Source organism: Temnothorax americanus, unplaced genomic scaffold (genome assembly GCF_048541705.1).
Source record: "Temnothorax americanus isolate GAGA-0224 unplaced genomic scaffold, ASM4854170v1 Scaffold23, whole genome shotgun sequence".
Classification (NCBI taxonomy): domain Eukaryota; kingdom Metazoa; phylum Arthropoda; class Insecta; order Hymenoptera; family Formicidae; genus Temnothorax; species Temnothorax americanus.
In genome coordinates, this window is record NW_027509371.1 from 1,438,226 (window position 1) to 1,464,033 (window position 25,808).

General features: G+C 36.3%; 1 protein-coding gene and 1 pseudogene across 3 annotated transcripts; both read left to right on the forward strand.

The window, feature by feature from the left end:
• The first annotated feature begins 219 nt into the window (after positions 1–219).
• Positions 220–21,687, forward strand: Oatp26f (Organic anion transporting polypeptide 26F). Of its 2 annotated transcripts, XM_077407747.1 has the most exons (13): positions 220–448; positions 2,976–3,028; positions 13,011–13,230; positions 14,684–14,852; positions 15,279–15,417; positions 15,774–15,951; positions 16,273–16,375; positions 18,809–18,930; positions 19,061–19,324; positions 19,559–19,760; positions 19,860–20,010; positions 20,107–20,489; positions 20,798–21,687. In XM_077407747.1, exons 2-13 carry the CDS (start codon positions 2,984–2,986, stop codon positions 20,982–20,984), a joined length of 2,163 nt encoding a protein of 720 aa, XP_077263873.1. In that variant the 5' UTR covers positions 220–448; positions 2,976–2,983; the 3' UTR covers positions 20,985–21,687. The 2 variants fall into 2 exon arrangements, with proteins under 2 accessions (XP_077263873.1, XP_077263874.1); XM_077407748.1 differs by lacking the exons at positions 220–448; positions 2,976–3,028 and adding an exon at positions 11,533–12,558.
• Positions 21,688–22,563: 876 nt separating this feature from the next.
• On the forward strand, positions 22,564–24,213 carry LOC143898310 (uncharacterized; annotated as a pseudogene). Its single transcript, XR_013257173.1, has 6 exons — positions 22,564–22,651; positions 22,737–22,899; positions 22,999–23,111; positions 23,232–23,269; positions 23,665–23,807; positions 23,990–24,213. The product of XR_013257173.1 is annotated as an uncharacterized LOC143898310 (transcript).
• Positions 24,214–25,808: the final 1,595 nt, after the last annotated feature.

The following is a 25,808-nucleotide window of genomic DNA, read 5'->3' on the forward strand; positions in this document are numbered from 1 at the left end:
TATATATGTAAATAAAGAATTATGTATAATTATGTAACATATATAATAATAAACATAAATAGACCCATTATCACACAAGAGAGACGCGTGTTGAAAATGTTAAGCGAGCCCCGCGCGAAGTAACGCTTCAGCGCGTAGCTACGTGACATAAGCCCCACTCTGAGGCCAGTCACTGACTTGAGACTACATCATGTTCGGTTAGTTAGTGAGCGTCCAAGGTAGTCGTCTTGAACTCGTGGACTCGTTCGCATCAGCATACGCGAAGTAAAACACGATGCGTTCATATACATACCGCGAGTTTCCTACTTTCTAAAGACAGAGTTCTGCCGGATGTCACCTGCCACAACGGAATTACATAATCATGTGTTGCATCGCATCGATACGGATTACACAAGTTTATTTTCAGTGTGCATTCGAATTCATCTGCTTTTAGATATTTTTTAATACGGTGAGTAATATAAGATTATACCACGGCAAATATTTTGTAATTGTAAACACACCTCGTTTATTAATTGTAAATATATCGCGCGCGAAATTGCGATATTATAAACAAATCGTTAACATATTATGTAAAATAACGATACAGCAGTGTTGAATATTGATTATGATAAAATAGATTTGATTTGGGTTTTACGTAAACTTTCGCACGTGTATATTTTTTAAGCTTGTCATGTCAAATGTCAGAAGGCATCAGAAAGGAAACGGAAGACGCATCTTACCGTTTAGAATACAGCTATAATCACTTCTCATCTTTGTTTTGTCCGTAAGTCTATGCTTACGTTAATTAATTATATGTATAGCGATGCGAAAGAGACGCACAGACAGACGCAAATTAATTAACGGAAGCGCCGTCAGTAGCCATTGAGACTCATATAATTAGCGTGGCCGAGTCGAGAAATCGTCGCGGTATACGATGCGCGGTTTACTGCAGTTTCCGACGTTTTTTTCTTTTTCGCGTTATTTTTCAATTTTACACATCGCGAATGTATTATAATATTTTAAGAGCATCGGACAGAAGAAAGAGAAAGAGTCGCGTAGAGTGACGATTGAACAATCCGTGACGATAAAAACTTTTATCCCGCCCGCGGCAGGGCCATTACGACAGGCTGAAATAAATGTTATTACGTATTCGTGATAAAGCACGATTTCTTCTCCGATCATATAGATTTTGGAAGCAATACGTTATATAGTATCCTTGTGTGTGCCAGCCTCTTCAATCATTCGAGGAAAAACATTACGATGATGAATGTATATCGCTTCCTTCGATTCTATTCAATTGTGATTTATTAAAATATTTGATATTTTTGCGGGTAATTTCCGTGAACAAAACAGTTTAAATAGTAAAATTTTGCATCTTTTTAGGACGTGAAAAAATATCTTTATTTTTCGGGCTATTATACGTTTATATTTTTACGATAGAAACGCAAAAATACTGTCAGAACGCTGGGTAAAGATTAAAGAGAACGAAAGAAATTACACTTAAAGAATTCAATAAAATGTTTTGTTCACAAAAACTAAAAGTTTCTTTTCGTAAAAAAATGTTTATACGATTTAAAATACGTTTAGAAAAAGAACAAGAAATAATTAAAATGAATAAATAAGTAATGCAAAAATTATACGATGCAATAAATCGTGTGGGAAAAAAGTAAGAAGATTGCTAATGGAAGAATCACATGAAAGACGTTTCGATTGAATCACGTTCGATTGCGACACTTGATCCACCGTATATATATACACATTTGTGTATTTCTTTTCTCTCTTTGGATTTTGGATAATTTATATCGGTCATGACGAAGCATTATGCATTCTAAGTTTAGAAAAATGTGACCATTTTTTCTATCTGATCAATTCTACCGTGAAAATGCAGAACGCACCGTCGCGTCCTAACCAAAAGTATGCAGGAAATATTAAAAACACCGATATTAATTCTCTAGGGATTCAAAGAAAAAAAAATATATAAATGGTTACGGCAAATCTAATAGAATGTAAAAAACGTAGATTTAGTGACTGTATAAATATAACTGTTACTTACTATTTTTTTTTATTAAAAAATTTTTTTGTAAATTGTTTTGATTTTTGTTGTCATATTTTTGTTTGTTGATGATCTACTTGTGTGTAAAATATTATACTGGTAGCATTTTTTAATGTTTACACTTTTTCTCTTTATAAAACTCGGATATTCAGAAATTGATAATTTTTTATGTAAATTATGAATCGATCTGAAATTTGGCCTCGAACTTTGAAAGAAAAGTACAGAGTATGATATTAAATTTTCATCAACCTCGTAGCATTTTGACAAACTCTCCGGAACATTGTTAAATTGATGCTTAAATTGATACATGTGACCTAAGTATTAAACTTTCGAGAAAATGTATTATAATAGAATCGAAAGTTTTCCCACCGGTGACCTACTACATATACGAACCTTAAATTCGATTCGTATAAAGATTAAGTCTGGACACACACATTCCGCGCAGGGTGCATAATATAATTTAATAAGTGATGTCCATTATCCTGTTACTCCGATTGTTGTGAACATATTATTACGCATTATTTGCATTTATCAACGATTGTCTTACAAAGCTACTACAGCAACATTCAAAAACATTTACTCTCTCTAGAAATTTAAATAAGGATACGTGAAAAATGTTTGATTTTAGCGATACATTTTTCGATCGCTTTAAAATCGATTTTTTAAAGCAAAAGTCATTTTTTCAGCTATGTGTGGTACACGATAATTAACATATCCGAGCAATATTTTCAATGTTTTGGTCATAATGTTATTTTAGTTTTAAAAATATATCTTGCAGATTTTTATAGCACTAGCTGCTATTTTGCTGTGTTGTCAGCCACGGGTATTTTCAGAAATAAATGGTATAACACTATTTAATAAATCGTTATTTAATAATATAATTATTTTACAAATTAATAATTTATATCAATTTGTATTAATAAATTTCATTATTATTTTACAGATCGCAGCATGACAGGAATATACAATTTAGGCTATGATGGCGTCGAACTAACGGTAAGTTAATAATATTAAATAGTAATTTTATTAAAAGATATGAATACAATAGATATGAATATAAAAGATAAATATATAATATACCGTATTCCAATACAGTCTAATAGTATTGAATTATGAGTATAATAGTAATTCATAAAAATATTAAGCGAAATTTCTGAAAACGTCCATGCTCAGATTTAGATGAAACTTTGTGAATAGGCTCTTTTTAGATAGAAAACACATATATTAAAAGGTTTTTTTGCGACTCCAAAGTTTAGCAACTTTTTTAACATTTTTAACTTACTGCCTCCGCACACATACATTTTCCACGCGAAACAAACCAAAACAACTCTCAAGTAATGTAAACAACCATAAAATCATACACAAAGTACAAATATATTAGTTTATATACTCTGCTGTATACTCTGCTTTACCGAAAAAAGTGGAGCTCCCCGCAGGGGGGCGGAACCTACTGCCTCCACGCATACACGCGCGGTCTGTCGTAAATATTAAATTTAATAAATCACTGCCACACTGCAGTGCATAAATAAATAACTTAAATGTCGCAGTTTATTTTAATGTTTTATTTCTGAGACAATATTAACTTTTAGATAAATTTTTTACAAATGCAGCTGATTATTTCTTTATATCTATACGGATGAATAATTTACCGGAAGGTTTTATCGAAGCTTTATAAAGTGACTTGGAATCATATTATGCATCTGTTTTGAATTATGTTTCTTACAGAGAGAATGTTATATTAATATTTATTATTAAATAATGTATTTAAAAAAATATTTAAAGATAGAGAAAAATAATAGACAAAATTGATTAATTTTTCTTATATATGGTTTATAGAATGAAATCATTCTCTCTGTAGGAAACATAGGTCAAAAGAAATTTATAAAAACATTACTATGGACTTTTCTATGCATAGAATTTTAAATTATTTTATAAAGCTCCGGTAAAATCTATTTAAATATTTAATTGTTGTAGCAACTTTTCCATAATTTTTAAGAATTTTACTTACGTTGTTGTTACACAAACGTTTTTACTAGAAATGTGAGAATTATCTTCTGAGGTCGAGTCAATAAAACTTCCTCTATTTTACTATTCTTTAATATTATATCAATATTATATTAAAAAGCATGTAATTATTTTCGGTCTTGTGCTCTTCTTTCTTTAATAAACTTTAACTTCATTTTAATCTCATGGATGATAAGGCAGGGAGTTTGCCACCGTATCCTATCGCATGGTGTCTCGAAAGAATAAACAACTGCCGTAACCCGTAACACCAGCGCGTTTTACCTGCCGCAACGGTGTTTGCGAAAATTTGCATCCGCATACTCTGAAAATTTGCATAAGTATATGTAAGGCGAGGCTGTTGGTAGGTTCGAGATATTGTCGAGCTTTTCTCCGGACAGATAATATAGCAACATATATATCCGTGTTTTTACGAAACTTGTAGAAAGCCAGATTGTTATGGTTGTATTTTTATCCTTTCGATCATATATTCTTATGCTTTTATAAAGTTTAGCTTGGGGAAGATTAACTATTTAGCGTTTGGCTGTAACTTCGATGATTGTTTTCGCTGAAAATACGCAATAATACTTTGATTTTCCTTTGCTAAATTGAGTGCAGTGTGTTTTTGCAGAGAAATTACTTCTGTTTAATCTACGTTCGTATATATATGCGTTGATATTATTTCCATAGCTGTTTTCTCTGTGAATTGATTGACTCTTTGGAATAGTTATACTTTTTGCGATTCTGGTTTTTGCAATTGACGGGTCCGGACTTTTCCAATTGAACGATTAATTTCGGGAATAAATATTTGTAAAACGAGGGGTGTAGAAATATATATATTTATTTATTGGTACTTTTTTTACATATCGCATCCCAAAAAAAATACTGTCACAACAAAAAAAATTTTATTTATATTTATATTTTACATATTTTCCAACCTTTGACTGCGTGCCGACTAGATTTGTCAGACTTGAAACACAGTTACTACTCCGACCAGACCGGACCGCAGTCAAAGGTTGGAAAATATGTAAAATATAAATATAAATAATAGCCCGGTTTATTCGTACAGATTTTCCATTAGAACCTATACTTCAAATTTTAAAAAATTTTAATTTTGAGTTAACCTGCTCATAAGAAGTATATTTATTCTTAAAATGTTACGTGCTATAATAGTGTCACAAATCTATATGGAAAATCCGCTGCACGGAAGCATTGTCATTCTTTTTCGGTATAATTCATAAGTAAATTGACAAGTGTATCACAGTGGACCTCTTCAAGAAACAGATTGTTTTATTATTACATTTATTTTATAACCTTTTGGTATTTTTTAATAAATTTTCGAATGTATACTTACTCATGTTGACTCTGATTTATCCAATTATGTCTTTCTCTTATTAAATGTTATTCTAAATGTATATGGCTCGATAAATAAGATATTATGTTACCATGCACATATCTTGCATCTTGTCGCATAATTTGGTAAGTTTTCGTAATATTGCTGTAGGTGTTCAGATACTTTACAGTCTTTATCGCGAATGTTATGTGTAAATAAGTGTTCTCTGAAATATTTTAAAATATTGCTTGGCGAGGGTAACAAAATTTCTTCTCTACAAACTGCGCACTTGCGAACTTTAGCGTTGCACTTTCGAATTGTTCGATATGACTGAATAACTCCTCGCGTGTCACTACTTGTGTTAGAAATTCCATTATATCCGTTTTGAACTGCAGAGTGTCTGTTACTAAATACGTTACGGAAATGACCTCTCAACAAGCGTTTGAAATACTGCTCACAAAGGTGGAAAAGAGAAGTATGATTTATTTATAGAAACGTATGTAAATGGAGGGGTACAAATCACAGTGGTGTAAGTCAAATTTTTAAAAATATTTTTTTGTGTGCATAAATGCAATTTATATATTGTATAGATTGCATCTATGCACGCGAGAAAAAATTTAAAAAAATTTGACTTACACCACTATGACTAAACCCCTCCAAATATAAATATATAATTTGAATTTGCCTAACTATATCAGATCGTACAGTTCTATCTTTGTTTATCCCATTACTATTTTTGAACTTATGCTAAAACACAAACAACGCTTACACATGACAATTTAAAATAGCGATGACAGGTAGACGTACTAAAAAATAATATATAGGTATATATATAATATATATATATATGTATATAGTTTTATTAGAACAAAATATATTGTAATTGTAATTGCGTTAGTTTTATCTCACAATTAAAAAAATTGAATTAAATTTGTTTTTTCTCTCTCCTAAAAATTGTGAATTTTTGAGTTGTGACAGTATATATTCTTCTCGGGATGCGATATATCTTTTCGATATAAGATGCACGTTAGAGTGTAACGGTTGAAAATAGCAGTTGAAACGTACGAGTGTACTATTTTACGTCGTTCTTTTTTCATTAGAAAGTCTGACAAGACTCTTGAATAGGGTAGGCTGTAGCGAACGCACGGTTTCGCTTTTCGTTTCTATTGTAATGCCTTATTTTCGGTAAAACATCGCTCGTATGGACGAAACAGTTTTGAGCCGACTTAAAGCTCGAAAAAGAGCGAACCGAGCGCGATTGCGCTGCAATTATGAGAAGTAGCGCCGCCTGTCACGACGGAGATGTCGAAAAAAGAAAATAATGGAAAAGGGGGAGACAGAGAACGCGGAAGTCACGGCGTACTTCGACATTGTCTCAATTAATGGACCGTGCTCGAAAGCTCGAAAAATTGTAAAAAATGGAAGAAGATAAAGGGAGAGGGAGAGAGAAGGAAAGAGAGAGAAGAGAGACGAAGGGAGAGAGAGACAGAGACTTGCGTTGCTGACTTATAAATAATCAGCCAATTTATATGAGTAAATATATAGGCTGAAATAATCTTGTTTTATGTAAGCCTTCTAACAATTTTTGCAGAATAGCACAATGCGTGTAATAAAAGAACGTTTATTTAACAAAACTGTACACGTAACTTGAACGTGTTTATGTCTGCAGTGCAATATCGCGAATATTACCCATTGTAATCCATTGTAAACGCACATTAACATGTGAAAAAGTATAATTATGTAATATTCGTTGCAAGTGTAATATGTCAGATTTGTTATGTATAAACGTGTACAAAGTCCAAGAGTGGGGTCTGACGATGTTTTTTGGGATGTTGTAAAGCAGAGACCCTCAAGTAAGAGTCTGGCCAATTTGACAAATAATGGTAGCTTTAAAAACAAAATGCACTCTATATAAAGTTTATATATTAAATAGAGACACATGACGAGAGAGAGAGAGAGAGAGAGAGAGAGAGAGAGAGAGAGAGAGAGAGAGAGACGTGTTCTATATGACAAATCATAACAAATATAGGTTGAATTCGTTTTGATGCTTTCGTTTTTGTATTTTGAATTGATTCTGCCATGGTTTGTCAACACAAATCAGCATACAGTCGATCAGTGGCCAAACTCTTACTTGAAGGTCTCTATTGTAAATGAATGACGAGGCTGAAAAAAGAACCGGAGTAATCTCTTCCGTTATTTACTTATAATAAGTTAGATTCTAAAAATAATATCTCGTAAATGAGCATTTTTACATTTAACAATTCCTTGCGTTTTTTCTCATAAAACATTTTTTATTTAGTAAACTTTGATTTTGATTTAATTATTGAATTTGTTGTATGTATTTTTTGAGTTGAAAGTTATTTTGAGTTCTTCGTTTTAAACGCGTCTTTTTCTTGAGGTGGCTACTGTAGACCATGTCATTTCTTCACAACACCCCCTAAAAAATCTGTGTGTTTGTCATAAAATCTAAATAATCTAAAATTAAAACAGGAAGAGAAGAACAGGTTACACGCGCAATCGTGTTATGTCACATTGTTCTCTAATTGTTCGAGAGAAACGGCTCGAGAAAAAAATAAATACTTTTTCTTCGCGTTTGTTAGCAATATCGCGCGTCAATGTCGGAGAAAATGGATGAGAACGAGAGAGGAACGAACGGTCTAAATAATTGGCATCTGCTTCACGAAATGCCTGTTTGTCGGTTGAGTGCCGTTTAATTTGCATTAACAAGCTGTTTGGCATATTCACTTTGCATACGCCCGTAAATCGACTTACTCCTGAATATAATTGTTAGAAATGCATCGGTCACGGACGTAGGTATAAGTATACGCTGTAAACGCTGTTGCGAAAGTTGTCGACTGATTAGAGGGATGGACTTTCCGTTAACTTTCCATTTTCGCTCGTCGTTTTAAGAATGCAGATATATTGCATTGTACACGATTGTATTAGTTACGATATAATTACAGATCTATCTCTGAAAAATTTTTTACGCTGTTGCGACTACCCAGGTTACATATTTACACCGGGTATTACGTCAATATACAACGATCAACGGGAATGTATATATAAAATCTCTATTCGCCGCCGGTTGCCTGTCTGCGTCATATCCGCGTTTTCAGCTTGAAACGTGTAGCTTTTTCCCAGCAAAAAGCAAAAGCGGAGGAAATCTAAATGGCAAGTGGCGCGCTTTATGTCGCGCGCCACGAAACGGCCTACCGGCTCTCTCGCTCGGGAAACCCTCGTATAGGGAAGAAAACGTGTGTCGGCATAAAGAAACGTACCGGAATATCGAACGTGACGGTATAGACGCGCACAAAGCTCTTTGGAGACACTCGTTTTCATTTCGAACGGGAAAAGACCGAGCGGCGAAAAAGGGGACGCCGCGAAAGTATATTTCATTACTACCAGCAGAAATCGGCTCCCTCCCCCGGTTTGTTTCTTCCCCCTCATCCCGCGGTCGATGGATAATCATCGCGAGAGGCAGGAAATATTTTACGCCGCGTGTAAAGGACCCTTTATCCGATCGATAAAGGAATCGACTATACGAATCGCGACTGATGTCAGTCATTTCTCGAAACGACACGAGGAATGCACCGACCAATCATTCGCGCATTTTCCAGCCAGCTATAGTATAGGTTTTATGCCGTGACTCGCATTCGTATAAGAGGATTAAAAGAGATCGCGATGCGCGTGTATCAAGAGGCACGGACACACATCGAGCGACTTCTCCCATCACTTCCGCGCGCCCGAAAGCGACGAGGAGAAACAGAACGTGTGTGACGTTTACGTGCGATAAGATCTCGTGCGTAACATCGGAATTTAAAATTAATTCTGACTATCTCTCTTATTCTTCTAATTTATCTTTGTTGCTACAAACTGTGCTTCTTGGACCGCAAATTACAACATTATTAAAAGCTTCCTCTCGCGATCTCCATCGTATTGTAACCCGCCCGAAGTCGTCCACGCCCTCGAGCATCGACACGAGTCGTTGTTTGTCTATTGTCATAGGCGTCACGACACGACACGTGTCCTCTGGATAAAAAATTGCGACGTTCGTCGCACAAATTCCTCCTGTTCGATAAAAATTATACGTTTGTCCTCGAATAATTTTTCGAAATTGCGACATCAGTTCTTCGATCGAGGATCCTCGTAACACCTATGAGGCACGAGGAGCGTTTAGCATGAATTTCGTAAGAAAATTCGACGCCTATGGGATAAAACGATCGTCGTAAGAGACAACGTCCGCTCGCTCCGTCTTCCCGACGAGCAGACCCAAGACCCATACACGGCAGCCGTAGTACACTCTCGCAAGAGCGGAAGCCATGAATCTTTATTAAATCCACGAAATTTATGTCGAAGCGGTCGCGTGGATCGTGAAACGTGCGCACCCGCGATGGTCCCCGAAAGAGTATTTATTTTCTCCCTCATTCCCTCTCCATTCCCCCCCCCCTTTTCGTGTGCAACATGCGCAATCTCGGTTTAGCCCTGCTCGACCGCGTTTACATTGTGTAATAAAATATGCCACTCCACGTATGTATATCCACGTATTACGCGTAATGTGGCTTTTTTTTTGTATTTTTGGTCCGCCTTTGCCGAGCGAATAATCACTGTCCGCGAGGCAGAGATGGATGTGATATTTAATTTGATATGGTAATTAACTGCCACCGCGAGGGCGAATACCTTTCATTCCTACGCTCGCATAATTCCTGATTTAAAACGACGTCAACATATGATTCTGCTCCGCGTTCTGTTGTTTCGCCGTTTTCCAACTTTTCTTTTTTTTTTTTTTCGACCACTTCCGCCGCATCGATCGCAGAACAGTTCGATTTTATTGCGAAATACACTACACGGTGAGGGTATTCCCCTTTTGCTCAACGAACCCTGCATTTTGCGCTCTAGCCTCTTTAAAAGACGATTTTATCATAGTGATTTATTTCGATCTTCTCGCCTCTCTGCGTACCGGCGTTATTGCTACCATAAATTCAGGCGCGTCCGCGAAAATGTTTGATATATCCGACCTGACCTACGCTTGTCTCTCAGTTGTCCGCCTCTCCCGCGTACTTAAGAAATTTCGGACATTTTCGCGAAAATGTTGAAACTTTCCTAATCGACGTCTTGCTCGCTCCTTTCCATTCCTTTTTCGCAGATTTATGAATTATACCTTCTCATACAATTCATATAAATGTACGTGTGCCCTCGTTTTATCAATTGTTTTATCTGTAATACCTTACAATCAAACATAATTGTTAAATCTGAGATCTTTTGTTTTGTTCCACGTCGATCATTCTTATCATATTCTAACGGTCACGCACAGCGAATGGAATTTTCTGGATGAACAAAATATGATTGCTATGTCGTTGGCAATTAAATAATCAAAATTCAAATTTTAAGCCGAGATACATTCGATATATATTTTGTAAGATCCATTGTCTTTGAAAAAACTGTGTAATAATCTTAAGTACAAAATTCTCTCAGAATCACAGCCAGACGCGGCAGTTTAAATCGAGTTAAAGTTGTTAGATAAACATAATGTAAATAAGAGTATTAGCCTTATCTATTCTTGCAATATTATTATTTGTACAAGATAACACCATGTTCAAAAAGAAGTGTTATCTCTCTTTAAAGAGTGATCGAGATAGATAACGAGCGTTCGTTAATTAGCGGGCAACGATGTCGAGCCCGTCGAGCCTCGTACATACATATACGTTAAGCGCTTATTAGTCGGCTGGAGCTTCGCGCAAGGAACTTTACGTTATTACGCCAGGCGCATAAATTCTCCGCAAAAGCCAATAAACTTGATCATATTTAAATGACGGATGGAATCGGGTAGCTCCTACATCTTGATGGCGAAGCAACAGCTTAGTAGGGATGGTTTATAGCGGATTGGAGAAGAGTAGGAAGAAGAGTGTACAGTGTAAGTCGGAGGTAACGATAGGAGAGGAAGGGAGAGGGAAAGAAGAAGGGTGTGTGAGAGAGAGAGAGAAAGAGAGAGAACCGGGGTAGAAGGGGACGAAAGGAGAAAAGGTATATGTCTGTGATAAAAGCGCGGGTGGTGGGTTGAGGGATAGAGAGAGAAAGAGAGAGAGAGAGAGGGGGGAGAGATAAGGGAAGAGAGAGGGGGTTGTCTATATCGCGTTTAAACTCAACGGGGAAAACTGTGAGAGCAGGAGCGCGAGCGCGCGAGCTTGAAGCGTGGGTGCGGACTTCAGTCTTCAGTCGCGTGCGACGCGCGCTCTCAGCCGCTATACGTGCTACGTTCCTCGACTCCGATTTGACGCGGCTGAGAAATGAATGCGAAAAAACGTGCGCGCGTGGAACTATAGACATCTGTTTGCGGGTTATTAGAATTTTCCCGATGGAAGTGTAATACAGACGTGTTTTTTCGCTGCAATAAATTCCTTTGCGCTGTGTACGAAAACCCACTCGGTGCACCAACTCGGGACCGGCGAGTAAATCGAGAAATAAATTGTGTGAGCCGCGGGTTACAAGTTACAACGATAAAATGCGGTGTAAACGATAGATATTCGCGGTTGCATCGATATATGGGGAACGCTATTAATTTGCGACTCTCGATTATATACGCGAAATCGAAATTGACGAGTTCGATGAGATGAAGTACGATCTTCGTGATACTGTCTGATGGAACGATGTATACGTTTTACTATCGGCGCTTCTCTGATGCCGGTTGGGAAAATTGTAATTAAAGCTCTGCACAGACAGAAATTATTAAAAGAGAAAAAAGAAGCGCAAGATGGAAAGTGGACGTAACGGCGCTTCGAATAAATAATGCTCGTCATCGAGCAAAAAAAGTGCACACAAACTCTTACAGCTTTGAAAAAAGTTAGAGGCAGCGCGGTGAACTAATCGTGTACTGTCTTATCTCTTATCAATTGATAAAGTGGAGGTTGTTAATCCAAAGTTGCATTTCTTATCCGCGCGCCGACGTTTCTCTCAAGAAGGTTCACGGAAATCGCGCGATCTCTGACCGATCAAGTGTAAATGATCTTTGTCTAATGAGACGAGATCTGTTGATGTTTTAATGAAATATTTCAGTACTAAATGTTTGCCAGATTTTTACGACCGACTATCGCCGAAAGATAAAAGAATGATTGGTAAAAGCTAAGCGAAATACGTAGATTCTTATCTCGCCTCGTGGAAATTATTGACAATTATGAGGGACAAGTTCACATTCAGCGTAAGTATCGTTTGTACGGTGTTGCAATTGATTCTTGTTTTTTTTTTAAATTATTCTGTCGCGATTTGCTAGAAGAGTTGGGAAAAAAAGAAAGGATAGAAAACGTCTGGTTAATATTTGTTTTGTAACCATCAGCGATATGAAACGTACAGAACGCATATGGACGCGGCTATATCACTCGAGACCGTAGGTCACAGAGATTGTAGCATATTCTCTCTTCTATTTATTGTTAGAGCCAATCATGTCGTTTTGCGCACGCCGCGCCGCGTGAGTTCGCTGAATTTATATACTCTTACCCGTTCTATTTGCTATTTATTTTGCACATCGTATTTTTTACAAGGCTGGCAGGGCGAATGTTGGCGTACATTGGAAAACCGAAATGCAATATGCAATATGTTTTATTTATATATCCCAAAATGATAGAGATAAATCCTCGCCGATGTAATTTACAGTCGGGGGTGCCGGACATGCACGAGACTCTGTCTAGCTTCCCGGAACAGTTTGGGGACGGCCCGAGAAAACCGGAAATAAAGCCGGAAATTCCGAAGGAGACGGATAGAACCGCGGACAATCTGAAATGCGGTTGGTTCTGGTTCAGGCCAATTTACTTGCAGAAATTTCGCACTGCGAAATGGGCGCTTTTCTGGCTGTGCTGGGCCGGGGCGATGCAAGGTACGTAGTTTGATTATTTTTTTTCATATGGAGATTCGCTCGGCGCGAACCTCACCGCGATCTCTGATAAGCCTGTCAGTGTTGCTTAAAAACAAAAATTTTAATTACAATGTTGTGAAGACGCTAACTGGTTAAGATATTAGTTTGGTGCAAAAAATTAATTATTTTTTCGTTAAGCGTTTTAAATAAAAAATACAAAGTTTTTTAAAAAATATAATGTAAGAAGTATTTAAATAAACGAAAATACTTTTAATTGGAAAATAGCGTATTTTGAAACCAGTGCTGTCAGTGACGATAATTTTGCTCTAATTTTGCTGCAATTTTATTTTTAGCCTTTTAACTACGGGTATATATTCTCGTGCCTTCTCACAATCGAACGAATCTTAATAAATCGTAAAATCGCTTATTGACGACAGCCGTAGTTTAAACGTTAAACATATGAGACAAATATGAGACATAAAATCTTTTGCCTCAATCTCTCGGTCTCTCCTTTCGAGTTTTGTCATTAGCGTTGGTGCGCGAAGCGTTAACTTTCTTCCGATCATCCGAGATTAGACGCGAGTGTCAGGGACGCAAGTATTTTCAGACCGACTTTCTTATCGCCCCGCACGCCGTTATTATAAAAAGACATCGAGCGAGCCGTATCTTTGCACATATAATATACATAATTCCTTGATAGCATTTGATGCGACACAATGTTATCGCACGGGCAACGCTAATACTCATATTATACGTTTGAATTCGCAATTTCGATGCTTCTACGCGAAAATAAGCGCGACGGGAGTGATGATTGACGATAACGAGGAAATTGTCCGACCGATGTCTATAGTTTGCGTATACATCAAGAATTACGGAAGAAGGAATAACCCATCGATGAAGGAAAGAGAAAAAACACTTGAAAAAAATCCGTCAGTCGCTGAAAAGCGTGTAAATTCGCCAATGTAAGAAATTTTATTTCTGATAAAACTTTCAACGAAATGAGTGTTCTTTCTCGCCAGACGTGATTCTCTTTAGGATTAAAATATGTCTATTAAATGCATCCTAAGGGAGCCATTTACTCGGTGTTCCTGTAATGCAAGAGAAGTTAAGAAGACTAACGTTTTATGTGCGTTATAATATCATTAAAATCCCAAAAGTGCATGTGCAAACATATACATCGCGTGAAGACAGATTGATTACAGTATGTTTTAGGACAAAAACGCGCGTGACTGATAAATTCTCATTATTTCTTAGAATTTGTTCGTACGGTCACGCGCATTTTTGCTCCCTATTGAAAAGTCGTGTATAATAATTTGTAATTGAAATTGGTCGGGGGTCGCAAAAATTGTTCAATTGTAAAACAAACTGCCGGATTTCGTGCAGCAAATAAAGTTGGTGTTGAATAGGTTGCAAATGAGCCATTGGTTACATACAACGCACGCTGGGCACACATACGGTATCTTCGTTGTTCCAGGGATGGTCGTGAACGGTTTTGTAAATGTCGTCATAACGACGATAGAAAGGAGATTCGGACTAAAGTCGTCGGAGACCGGCTTGATAGCGGGCGGATACGATATAGCCAGCTTCCTTCTTCTCGTACCAGTGAGCTATCTCGGCGGCCGCGCAAAGGCATCGAAGCCAAGGTACGCACGTGTATGTCGTCGCGCGCCATTATCTCACGCATTAATATTAATACCGATATCGTTTCTACGCGACGACTCTCATAAATATTAATCCTAACGTCAGTCCGTTCGACACCGTCCGACGTTAATCCCCCATCCCGTTTTCTTTGCTGCGACAACGCCTCGGAACCCCTCGTCCGCGTAATCGACAATCCATAGCCCTTCCGGAGATCTTGAACCTCTCGTCGGCTGGAGATATAGTTTCTCTAAAATTACTTTATCCAATTAAAAAAAGAAAAAAAAGCTAGCACTGTCGAACAGTGTATTCAACAATGGTTCATTCCACTTTTTGTTTGATTTGACTTTGAAAATACGGTCTAGAATTAATCGCATTCTTCAAATGTTTAAATCTACCCTGTTTCAATCGGATGTTCTGGGCTGTCGTAGGTATATCGGCATAGGAATTCTAGTCTTAGGTATAGGTAGCCTGCTGTTTGCGTCTCCGCATTATCTTGCCGGACCATATAGAGGGGGTCAGCAAACAGAGAACACATGCCAAGGTGTCAGCAATATATCGAGCCACTCGGTAAGCGAAACAAATTAAACTACGGTATTTAAATTTTCCATTTACATATCCGGTTTACTTTGTCACCAACGTGACAAGTTTAATCGAGACGGCTCGGCGCGGCGGCGTGTCCGCGTAACACCTTTCCAATAATACACCGGTTATATCACGTCGAGACCACACGTTAAATTCTCTCTCCTAAACGAAATTTACATCACAATCGATAATAAACACAATACACGTAATTAAATGCGTGCGTTGCGACTAATCGAAACTTGTTTGTAATACCGTGCTTTTCTCGATTTTTCCCACTTCTATTTACGTAGTTTGCCTAGTGAACCGGCGACGCCAGATTTATCATTATTTCGGCCACTCAGATATCCTGCACGGATCAATCTACCGTACAAGCGGAGCTAGAGCCTTACAGTGGCGTGTACTTAACCATATTTCTGGTAGCTCAGCTGTTACATGGCGCCGGTGCGGCACCCTTTTATACCCTCGGAGTTACGTATCTAGACGAAAATGTTTCGAAGAAGATGTCTTCGGTGTATCTAGGTAAGACGCGCATAAGCAACTCAAGTATACATATATTTGTACTGAGTACATACTGGGGAAAAAAAAAAACAACAACAGTTATTAACTTAACTAAATGCCTTCAATTAATTACCATTTTTTAAATTGAAATATTTTAAGTCAAATTACATCATCTTAAATTTAATATGTCGTATTTAAACTTTAAGTACTTAAATATTTCAATGAAAAAAAATGGTAATCAGTTGAACGCATTTAGTCAAGTTAACAACTTTTTTTTCCTCAGTGTATATGTCAACTTTTTCTCGATCGATTTTAATAAAACGAAATGTATCGTGTGTCCAGGTGTTTACTATACCATGGCCATAATAGGACCAGCACTAGGCTACGTTGTCGGTGGCGAACTACTGAAAATTTATACAGACTTTCTTACGGTGGATTCTTCAACGTAAGTATTTTAATATTTAAATATTAAAAAAAATATATATATATATCTCAAATATATCTTTATTTTCTCAAGAAGAGAATGAGAGTTCGTTGGGGTGTTTTATTTGTGCAATGAGTAGTTACAGAATGTAGTCGCGTCAAACGAAGACAGGGGCCAGGGGAAAAACGTGTGTAAAACGACCGCGGCATCGGAACTCGTCTCTTCCCGTTGTCACGCTAAACGTATTTCCCACACCTTTTTTTTCCCTGATAACACACGAGAACGTTTAGTCGCGCGTCAGCGGCAACTTTATTAAATTCTCGCGAGGATTTATCGGTCGTTCGCGTCTATCTCTCCGACGACCGAATATATACGCGTACACACCGCCGCGCCGTGTATGTACGGACACGATACGGATAACGCGCGTGTCGACGCGCGCGGTTTCGAACGCGAATAACTCACCGATCTGATGGTATGCAAATGCGCATATTTTCCTCATTTCGCCACTAGTATTCGAGCGATGTGCGTACGCCGTGCCGGTAGTTTGCGGGAAATTCGATATCGATTGCAAAACGATAATACATAAAGCATTCGATTAAATAGCGTATATAGAGTAATTATCAAACGACGGCTCTGCGGTTTCGACACCCGGTTGTCGTTATCACCCGATATGTCTCTCTCGAAAAAGGCATATATATATTTATCCGAGAAGCATGAAAACGCAAACATACACGCTTCTTTAACGCACCGCGCGCCGTTAAAAATATTCCCCAGGATCATTAGAGCGTATAATGGGCCGAGATTAATAGCGCGTGTAACTCCATCGATATACAGTGTATCTCGTGGGGAAAATGTCAAGTGGCGAACCAATGTTTGACGACGACGCCGATATTACCCTTCAAAACTGTTGGCTCATCCCCCTCAGCACTTATAGGACACAATCAAGTTCCATTTGTCCTACGCGCGTCTCCCCGAGGACTCTCCCACTCTCCCCACAGCTACGCGCACCCCTTCGTCGACCGTTGAGTCATTCTGTACCGCGCGAGAATCAAATTAATCGTTAGCCGAAGAGACGATTTTTCCCGCGTCTTTTCACACACACATACATACACGCGCGCGGGCGCGCGGATTTCGAAGTCTTTATATTTACGCGAAATAGAAATGAATAAAATGGAAATGAATCGCGATGCATCCCTACAATTAATGGTGCTCTTGCGATTGCAATTACATCTTTGTTGTTTTACGAGAAACGAGATTTCTCAAGAAAAAGGACACAAAAAATAAGGCGAAATTATTCGCGTAATAGGTATACGGCTCTCCGTATCGCTGCACGTGAGAGTCGTTCGTGCATGCGGCGCGTTTAATTTCGCAGGTAAATGAAAAGTTTCATGCCGGAGATGCAGCAGCGGCTGATGTAGCTGGCTTCAAGCTGGCTTGAAACGAATGACTTCTCTACGTGCACCTTTCCGCGTGCGCTTTCTCACTTTCAAGTTCCTAAGTTGCGTTACATGCATTATAGCTACGCTCGCGCGCGCCGCGCGCGTGTGTCGTTTCTCTAGTAATGGCTTTCGGGCGTTATATAAATTATTCCTTTTCTCAAACCAAGTATCGATTCTTTCGCATCAAGTGTCCTATCCTTTTCGTATTTATCGTATTTATTACCTTTCAGAGAATTTTAGCACTGTGTTATCAATATATATTTCCATAATTTTACTGGCTCTGGTGAAATACTTAATAAACATTCGTGTAATAAACATATTTGGATAACATGATTCGCGTAAGCTACAATTTTACGAGAAATATATTCTATATAGATCGGTATATTCAATGAAAGGTATATTCATACTTTTTTATATCTGCGATAAAGATATATATTTTTCTTTTATTATTATATATTTTTGTTTTAATTGATCAATTATACGTTACATCGAGCTTTGATAAAATTACTTTTATTCGGTTAAACGATCGTGTCATCAATGTCGAAAAGCCACGCAAGAGGGACGTTCGCTGCATCTCGCACTGGCAATTAATCAAAGAAGTTAGTTTAAGTTTAAGCTTTGTCGGACGAGAATTTCTGATTGCGCGAAATTAGAATAGTCAACGTTAAATCATCGTCAGATAGAAAGTTAAACAAGAACATGTTGATCCCGAACACGCCCGAAATATAATCTCTTATAGGTGCACATCTTTTTCTGGCGGAGAAAAATCGGTCAGATCTTTTTTTTGCGCGTCAGTTCATTCAGCCGAGATAAAAATGAGAGCATCGAGATGTTCTACTTTCGTTCTTGCACATATTTACATCCATTACCGTTAAAAGGAAACTCAAAATAGAGAGTATCGAAATCCCGAGATCATATATATTAGAATGAAATGCTAAATATATTTCCAAAGGCAAAAGACTTGCCAATATGCTTCATCGAATATCTATCGCATCCTAAAACCGTTGAATTTTAGGATTGGGTTAACTTCTGATAGTAATGTCTGGATTGGTGCATGGTGGATCGGTTTTTTGGCAGCGGCTGTCATGTGCTTCGTCATCGCGATACCGGTTTTGGCGTTCCCGGCAGTTTTACCCGGTACGATTATTCTCACCTTGTACACTCTTGGATAAAATAATAATGAAATAAACTTGGAGATATATCAGGTGGATGTTCGGTAAACGTATACACCCAAGCACTCTGTAAAAAGATCGGACGGTTTGAATAGGATCGGAGGAACTAGCCAAGGATAGGGTGTCAGAAGCGCACGAGAAGTCGACTCGATCTTCCACCGCGGCGACGGGGGAAGCGTTTTCCAAGATACGAGAGCTGCCGCGCGCTTTGACCGAATTACTTGGAAATCCGGCATTTTTCATGCTGAACCTGGCAGGTGCCAGTGAAGGGTTGCTGATCGCCGGATTTGCCGCTTTCCTACCGAAACTGATTGAAAATCAATTCAGCGTCAGTGCCAGTTCGGCCGCGTTGCTGATGGGTGAATAATATCACAATTCAATTAATCTATATCGTAATATAGATATAGCATGAATTTCATTTAAGCGCGGCTCGTTATGTGGAATCATTTACATAAAGCTCCGAAAATGATTCGATATGAAAGAAAGCGACGCGCCCCAAATCACAGTAAAGAAGTTTTAACAAGTATCAATTGATGACATGTTGATTAATTGCCGCTATACCGTTTATATTACAAAGTATGGTTTTTTTTCAGGATTGGTGACTGTACCGGCGGGAGGCGGCGGTACTTTTCTCGGCGGCTATTTGATAAAACGTTTAAACTTGCCCTGCTCTGACATTTTGAAATTTTGTTTGCTGGCTACAACCGCTTGCATCGCTTTCACGCTGTGTTTTGCTTTAAACTGCCCGAACTTAGACTTCGCCGGATTGACTGTTCCTTATCAGAACATCACGAGGTTTGTACAATTGATATTGATTTATCCTAATGGTAATGGGATTTAGCATATTAGAAAAGTGGCTCGTTTACTTGTTACACAAAGATGGCATCGTTACAGAAAGATCGCGTTATCTCTCGAAAACACCTGCAATAACGGCTGCGGCTGCTCCAGATCGCAATTCGATCCTATATGCGGTGTCGATGGAATCACGTACTACTCGCCCTGTCACGCTGGCTGTTATCGGGAAACGCCGATAAACAATGTCAAAGTATATAACTATATTCCCCTTGGCCTGGTATACTTTTGGAATAGCGGAATTTCATTTTTACGCGGCGAATAAATGTCGTGACGTTTCTTCTTTTAGGTATACACGGATTGTAGCTGTATACACGTGCCGGCGATGAATTTGACGAGCGACGATACCGGCGACGTTGTTCAGTACGAGGCTATCAATACTACCTGCGCGAGTTCATGCTCGTACCTGTGGCTGTTTATCGTCCTGGCGTTTTGTAACATGTTCATGACTTTTCTCTGCACAATGCCGGCGCTCTCGTCAACGTTGAGGGTCGTGCGCGACGATCAGCGATCGTTCGCTTTAGGCATACAGTGGATCAAGGTTCGGATTTTGGGAACGATACCGGCACCTATGGTGTTCGGCGCTCTTATAGATGACACTTGCATCTTGTGGAACGAGACGTGCGATGGCAGGGGGGCTTGCCTCGTATATGACAATTATTACATGAGCAGGTTGGCAAATTACACGAACAGTGGATCTTACAGAGAAAAAAAAGAAGCGTTAAATCAAAACTTATATATACTCATATATACACGCAACAATCTATAATTTTTTTTATAAAAATTTTCATTTTTTGGGGGGTTGAATTAAATAAAACTTTGTTTAAAATTATATATAAATAACTTTATTCTGTAATACAATCTTATTTCGAAATTATAGATTGTACATATACGGGTATAAATTGTTTTGATACTTCTTTTTTTGTGTACATAAGTTGCGGGTTAATCCGAAGTCTTTCAAATACGATTTCGTTACATAGATACATGCTCGCACTGGCATTTATCGGGAAAGCGGCTTCGCTGCTTTTCTTCTTCTTGGCATGGTGGACGTACGTTCCGCCGAGCACCAGAGGCATCGATCAGAATTCTCGGCAGCAAACGACGGCTACTTTAATGTTAAGTGACACTTCACAAGAAGTTGAAATAGTACCAACCGCGATAGCGTAATCTCGGATTATTTCGTTTCTTTTTTTTAGAAAGTTATTCTTTTAGAACTGCTATGTTATAGAAACAGTAGAAATAACTGCGGTTTATACACGGATAGACAAATGTTCTGACATTTTTCTTTGCGGTGAAATCCACAAAACTCTGAGAACTAGAATGACTCTTAAATTATAACGAGAATATTGTCGCAACTACATAAACAGATATCAAGCTAAGATAAATATGTATATGTCAAGTGTGAACAAAAAGTTGTCATAAAAATCCTTTTCACATACGCTAGAAAGTAAGCTTTTGATAGCCCTATATAGCCGAACGTAGCTCGGAAGCTATAGATTCGGAAATCAATAAGGGATGTTGAAACATATCCGGATAGTCGTGCCAAAGAGCCTACAACACTAAAAATTTTTGCATTTTCTTTCGAAACCCTTTATATAATGGACAAGTCTCGGTGCGATAAATTTATAGGCACAGACCAAAATATCCAGTTTGCGCGGCTCCTAACGCAAATTTTTATAACCCTACATTCGCTGCCTGTCAATTAAAGATTAATCAATTGTATTTCCTATAATGATAAATATCGATAGTACTTTATACCCAGAAATGCGATTTATACGTAAATTTCGAAGGTGGTTTTACCATGTATCAACCTTGGTGGTTATCGTATACTGTATTACCGATTTGATATTACACTTTTTGCGCCGTTTTTCGCTGTGACTATTTTTATTAAACGGAAAACGCCCAGTATGCCTATAGACCACGTATTTATACATGTCATCAATAAAAAAAACTAATGAGGTATGTTACACTTTAATCTTTGTCTCTTCCAATATGAGATTTTTCACATCATCTTTCTTCTGTAGAATATATTTAGAAACAAACCTTATTATTCTGTTTTAAAATTACAAAATATTGTTAAAGTACTTACATTAAAACTGCATATATTAGAAATATGTTAATTAGGCATTATTTAAATATCTTCTGTGCTTTTCTACAGATAAAGTATAAATGTTTAACTATTAATAACAACTGATAAATCAGGAAACGAATTTGATACACGTCGCTCAATACTTCCATGTAGTTGTCGATAAAGTTGTTAACGATATGTACTCTTATTTAAAAAAAAACTGTTTTATTGGTATGATATATTATTCACTTTTCAACTGCATTATTTAAATATCTTTTATTATAAATATATTTCCTTTTTTTTTATTTGGCGGAATTTTTTTACTTCAACACTTTTTTTCAAAAAACGTTTTTTAACATTTTCAACATTTTTAAAATTATAAAATGTTAAGAAACCCTTATTATTTACTCACATTTATTATTCACCTAAACACTCATTTTATTCTTTTTACGGAAATCAATACGATTTATGTTGCAATCCACTGCAATTATTTTATTCTTTTAACTGGATATGTTAAAATAGTTTTGTACAACAGTTTTTTCAATATAACACATTAAATATTACAATTAACTTTTATGTAATTATCACATTTTCTGTTATTATTATTTTTATTGTATCTACACAGGGTGATTCAGGAAGAAAGTTTAATAAATATAAGAGGTGAGAACATTGATCATAATGAAGAAAAAAGTTTGTACAAACGTGTTCGATTTGGAATCGTTTAATAAGATAAAGCGAGTTGGATTAGCCGCGGCAGAGATGATAAGTCTGAGAGAAACCATCCCGGCCTTTTTCGTGGGTCGAAAGCCTCTGTACACTACCGCCAGTACATCCATTTTCAAAATTGGTAGGTATTGCGACAGAGTACTTTATTGATCAAGAAAAATATTTCTACTTAATCCTATTTTTGCATCTACTAGCAACTATTTACATATGTTCTGCCTCAATGATGGCGACAGGAACTATATTCATTGCATATCTTTAACATATCTGCGGAATGTTTGGTATCGCCAGGTGAGTAAATGAATTCTATAATATAATCGTAAACAATATTTGTTTGTTATCTTAAAGCAAAATAAAATTAATTGAAGGAATAAAATTATTTTTTTACAGTTATCGAATCGAACAGTCAATCAATATTTTACAAAAAAATATCCTAAAGAGTGAGAACATGGTTTATAAGGAGATTACTTATGCCGTAGATATTCATCGCAAAGCTATATGGAGTTGATATATATTTAATAAAGGGCATTAAATACTCATATAATTACACGAATTTTCTTGTACTTGAAAGTTCACGGACTTTTTAATATCAAATTTTGAGAGATCGTTCTTCTTCTTGATAGTAATCGGCGTGACTTGTGCTAGCATTAATCTTTATCAGGTATAATTCTTTATATTTAATCGTAATTTCATTATATTAGAATTTTATGAAATAGTCAAGAAAATAAAAAGAAGTAGCTAAACACTTTTCTATCTATAATATATTTATTGAAAACAATAATTCATGAAAATAATGGTTACCTAATTTTTAAGATATACTGTACAGTAATTGCTAATTACATGTACAAGCTAAGTAAATAAATTAGCAATAACTAAATAAAAACTCAATATTAAAACTTTTAATTTTTAATTATTCTCAATAATTCAGTATTCTGATCCAATAATATATCATAATCTATTAAAATTTTATCATGAAATATATATAAAACACAATATGATTCCATCGTGCGTAAGAAGTCGATAGCAAATGCTTAACGGACGTATCACATTTTTTAGCTTGCGTCATATAGTGATGGAATAGTGATGGAAAAACTTGTTGTACCTATTATAAAGCTAATCTTCTTGTACAATTTCTTGTTCTTAGCCAACTATATAGCGCAAGAAGCAACGGATCATAACGAATGTTTATTTGCCACAGTGTAAGAAATATTTCCATCATTTTGTCATACATGGGTACTCGTTTTGTAATAAAAATCTAATTATAAAGAAATATTAGAGTAAAAGTACTAATACGATTCGTGGAACAAATATTATTACCAATACTTTATTATTACCAATTATTTTTGTCTTATTAAAACTAGCAATTGTTATTATTTTGTAGATACAACGTTCAGTGGTACACGGCTCCGTTACATATACAGAAAATAATATTGTTTCTACTGCAAAGAGGCACTAAACCTTTTCATATAAATCTCGGTGGAATATTTGTGGCGTCTTTAGAAAGTGCGGCTACGGTAAGAAACATGTATCATATGTTGTAGTTTATAGTAAGTTCTTCTATTATCTCTGAGAATATTGTTTAATCGAAAATAACATTAACAATTATTTTAAAATACTCTATTGCTATTTTAGTTGAATCACGCTTTACATCACATAAATCATACAAAAACGTATAGTTTCACTATAATAATTATTATTTACAAAATGTTAACTAACAGCTCAGTACAGCTAGAAAATAGAATAAAAGATAAAAAAATTACAAAATTACTATTGTATTTTTTGTTTTATTATAGAAAAAAAAATCGATTATCGTATTGTCCCCTAAATGTTTGGTTAAAAAAATTTTATTATTATAATTTGTATTGAGAAAAGTATACAAATCTGTAAGTGCATACATTTATCCAATAAAGTGTCTAAAAGTACACATAATGTTAGGTAAGTACACAATAAAGAATTTAACAGTAACTCTTTCATAACCGGAATAAGCCTCATGACACCATCGAATACAAATTCCACAAAATATAGTCATTTTCAAAATTTTCATTGCATCCTGGACAAAGAATTTTATTTAAAGATGTCAAAGACATTTTATCAATGTTTCTTTCTTCCGTCGAGGAAGTATACTCTTTCTCGTTTTTGCTGCCTTTTTTCATTTTCTTGCTTTACTTTCTTTTATTTGGTAACTTATTTTTAAAGGAGAAAATGACGTATAATTTTTGACTTTTTCGACAACGTTTCTTAGTTTCCAAATTTTATTTTGGTAGTCGACTTATATCAGAAACAGTACTATCAATAAAAAGGCGGTTTATATTTTTATTATCATTAGAATCACTTGATTTTTTCTATCAGTTTTAGATTAAGTAACGGCTTTCAAATTTACATGCAAATTAGGGCATATACCACTTAGGTTGGTACTATAACTTGGATTGAGTTTGGTAACGCAATTTTGTGATATAATAATAATTTTGTTAAGGTATATATGTATATATGTATATATGCATATTCTCTCTTTGTAATTGGCGCAGTATTAAAAGATTTTACATATTTTTTTTTAAATAAATACTACTTGTTACTTGGCCATCACAAATTATACAGAATTATTATATAAAACTGTTTTAATTTATACTAAAACAAGTTTTTTTTTTAATTAACGTCTTCTGCAAGGATTACACCATTTATGGACATTATTTAATTATTATCGTGTTCTCTTGATGTTCTTCAATCTCCATCAGATCTTATACTGTATACAAAACTGATATTAGTAGGCCATATCTGTAAAGGCCGAAGCACAGACTTTTGCACAACACAAGCTGTGGTTTGGCATTAATTTTTAATAATTTTATTGTCGTTATATTTGCTTTGCATAGATATTATATGTATAAAGTATAAAAACGCTGCGCAACGACAATAACGATAACGAAACTATCAGTAGGGAGATAGAATAGGCCCGGAATAGGGCCATAGATCCAGTAAATTACATATCACATACAAAATGATGTTAGCATGTATCTTTAACACAATTAATATCAGAATTAAATATCTGCTTCAGGAGGTTCGATGGCTACAACAAAATGCAGAGAGTTTCATGAAATTTTAATATGTTGTTCTGGAATGCAAAATAGAATTATGTGAATTTTTTAGGAATTTTTTACCGTCCTGTTTTGAAAAAAATCTACTCTAAAAACTTAAAAAGTACAATT

Excerpts from the sequence above, each read along its gene's own strand:
- Oatp26f (XM_077407747.1), top strand. The coding sequence starts at position 2,984 with ATGACAGGAATATACAATTTAGGCTATGATGGCGTCGAACTAACG. Across the intron at positions 13,231-14,683 it reads CTGGGCCGGGGCGATGCAAG|GGATGGTCGTGAACGGTTTT; the intron begins GTACGTAGTTTG and ends TCGTTGTTCCAG. Across the intron at positions 15,418-15,773 it reads GCAATATATCGAGCCACTCG|ATATCCTGCACGGATCAATC; the intron begins GTAAGCGAAACA and ends TCGGCCACTCAG.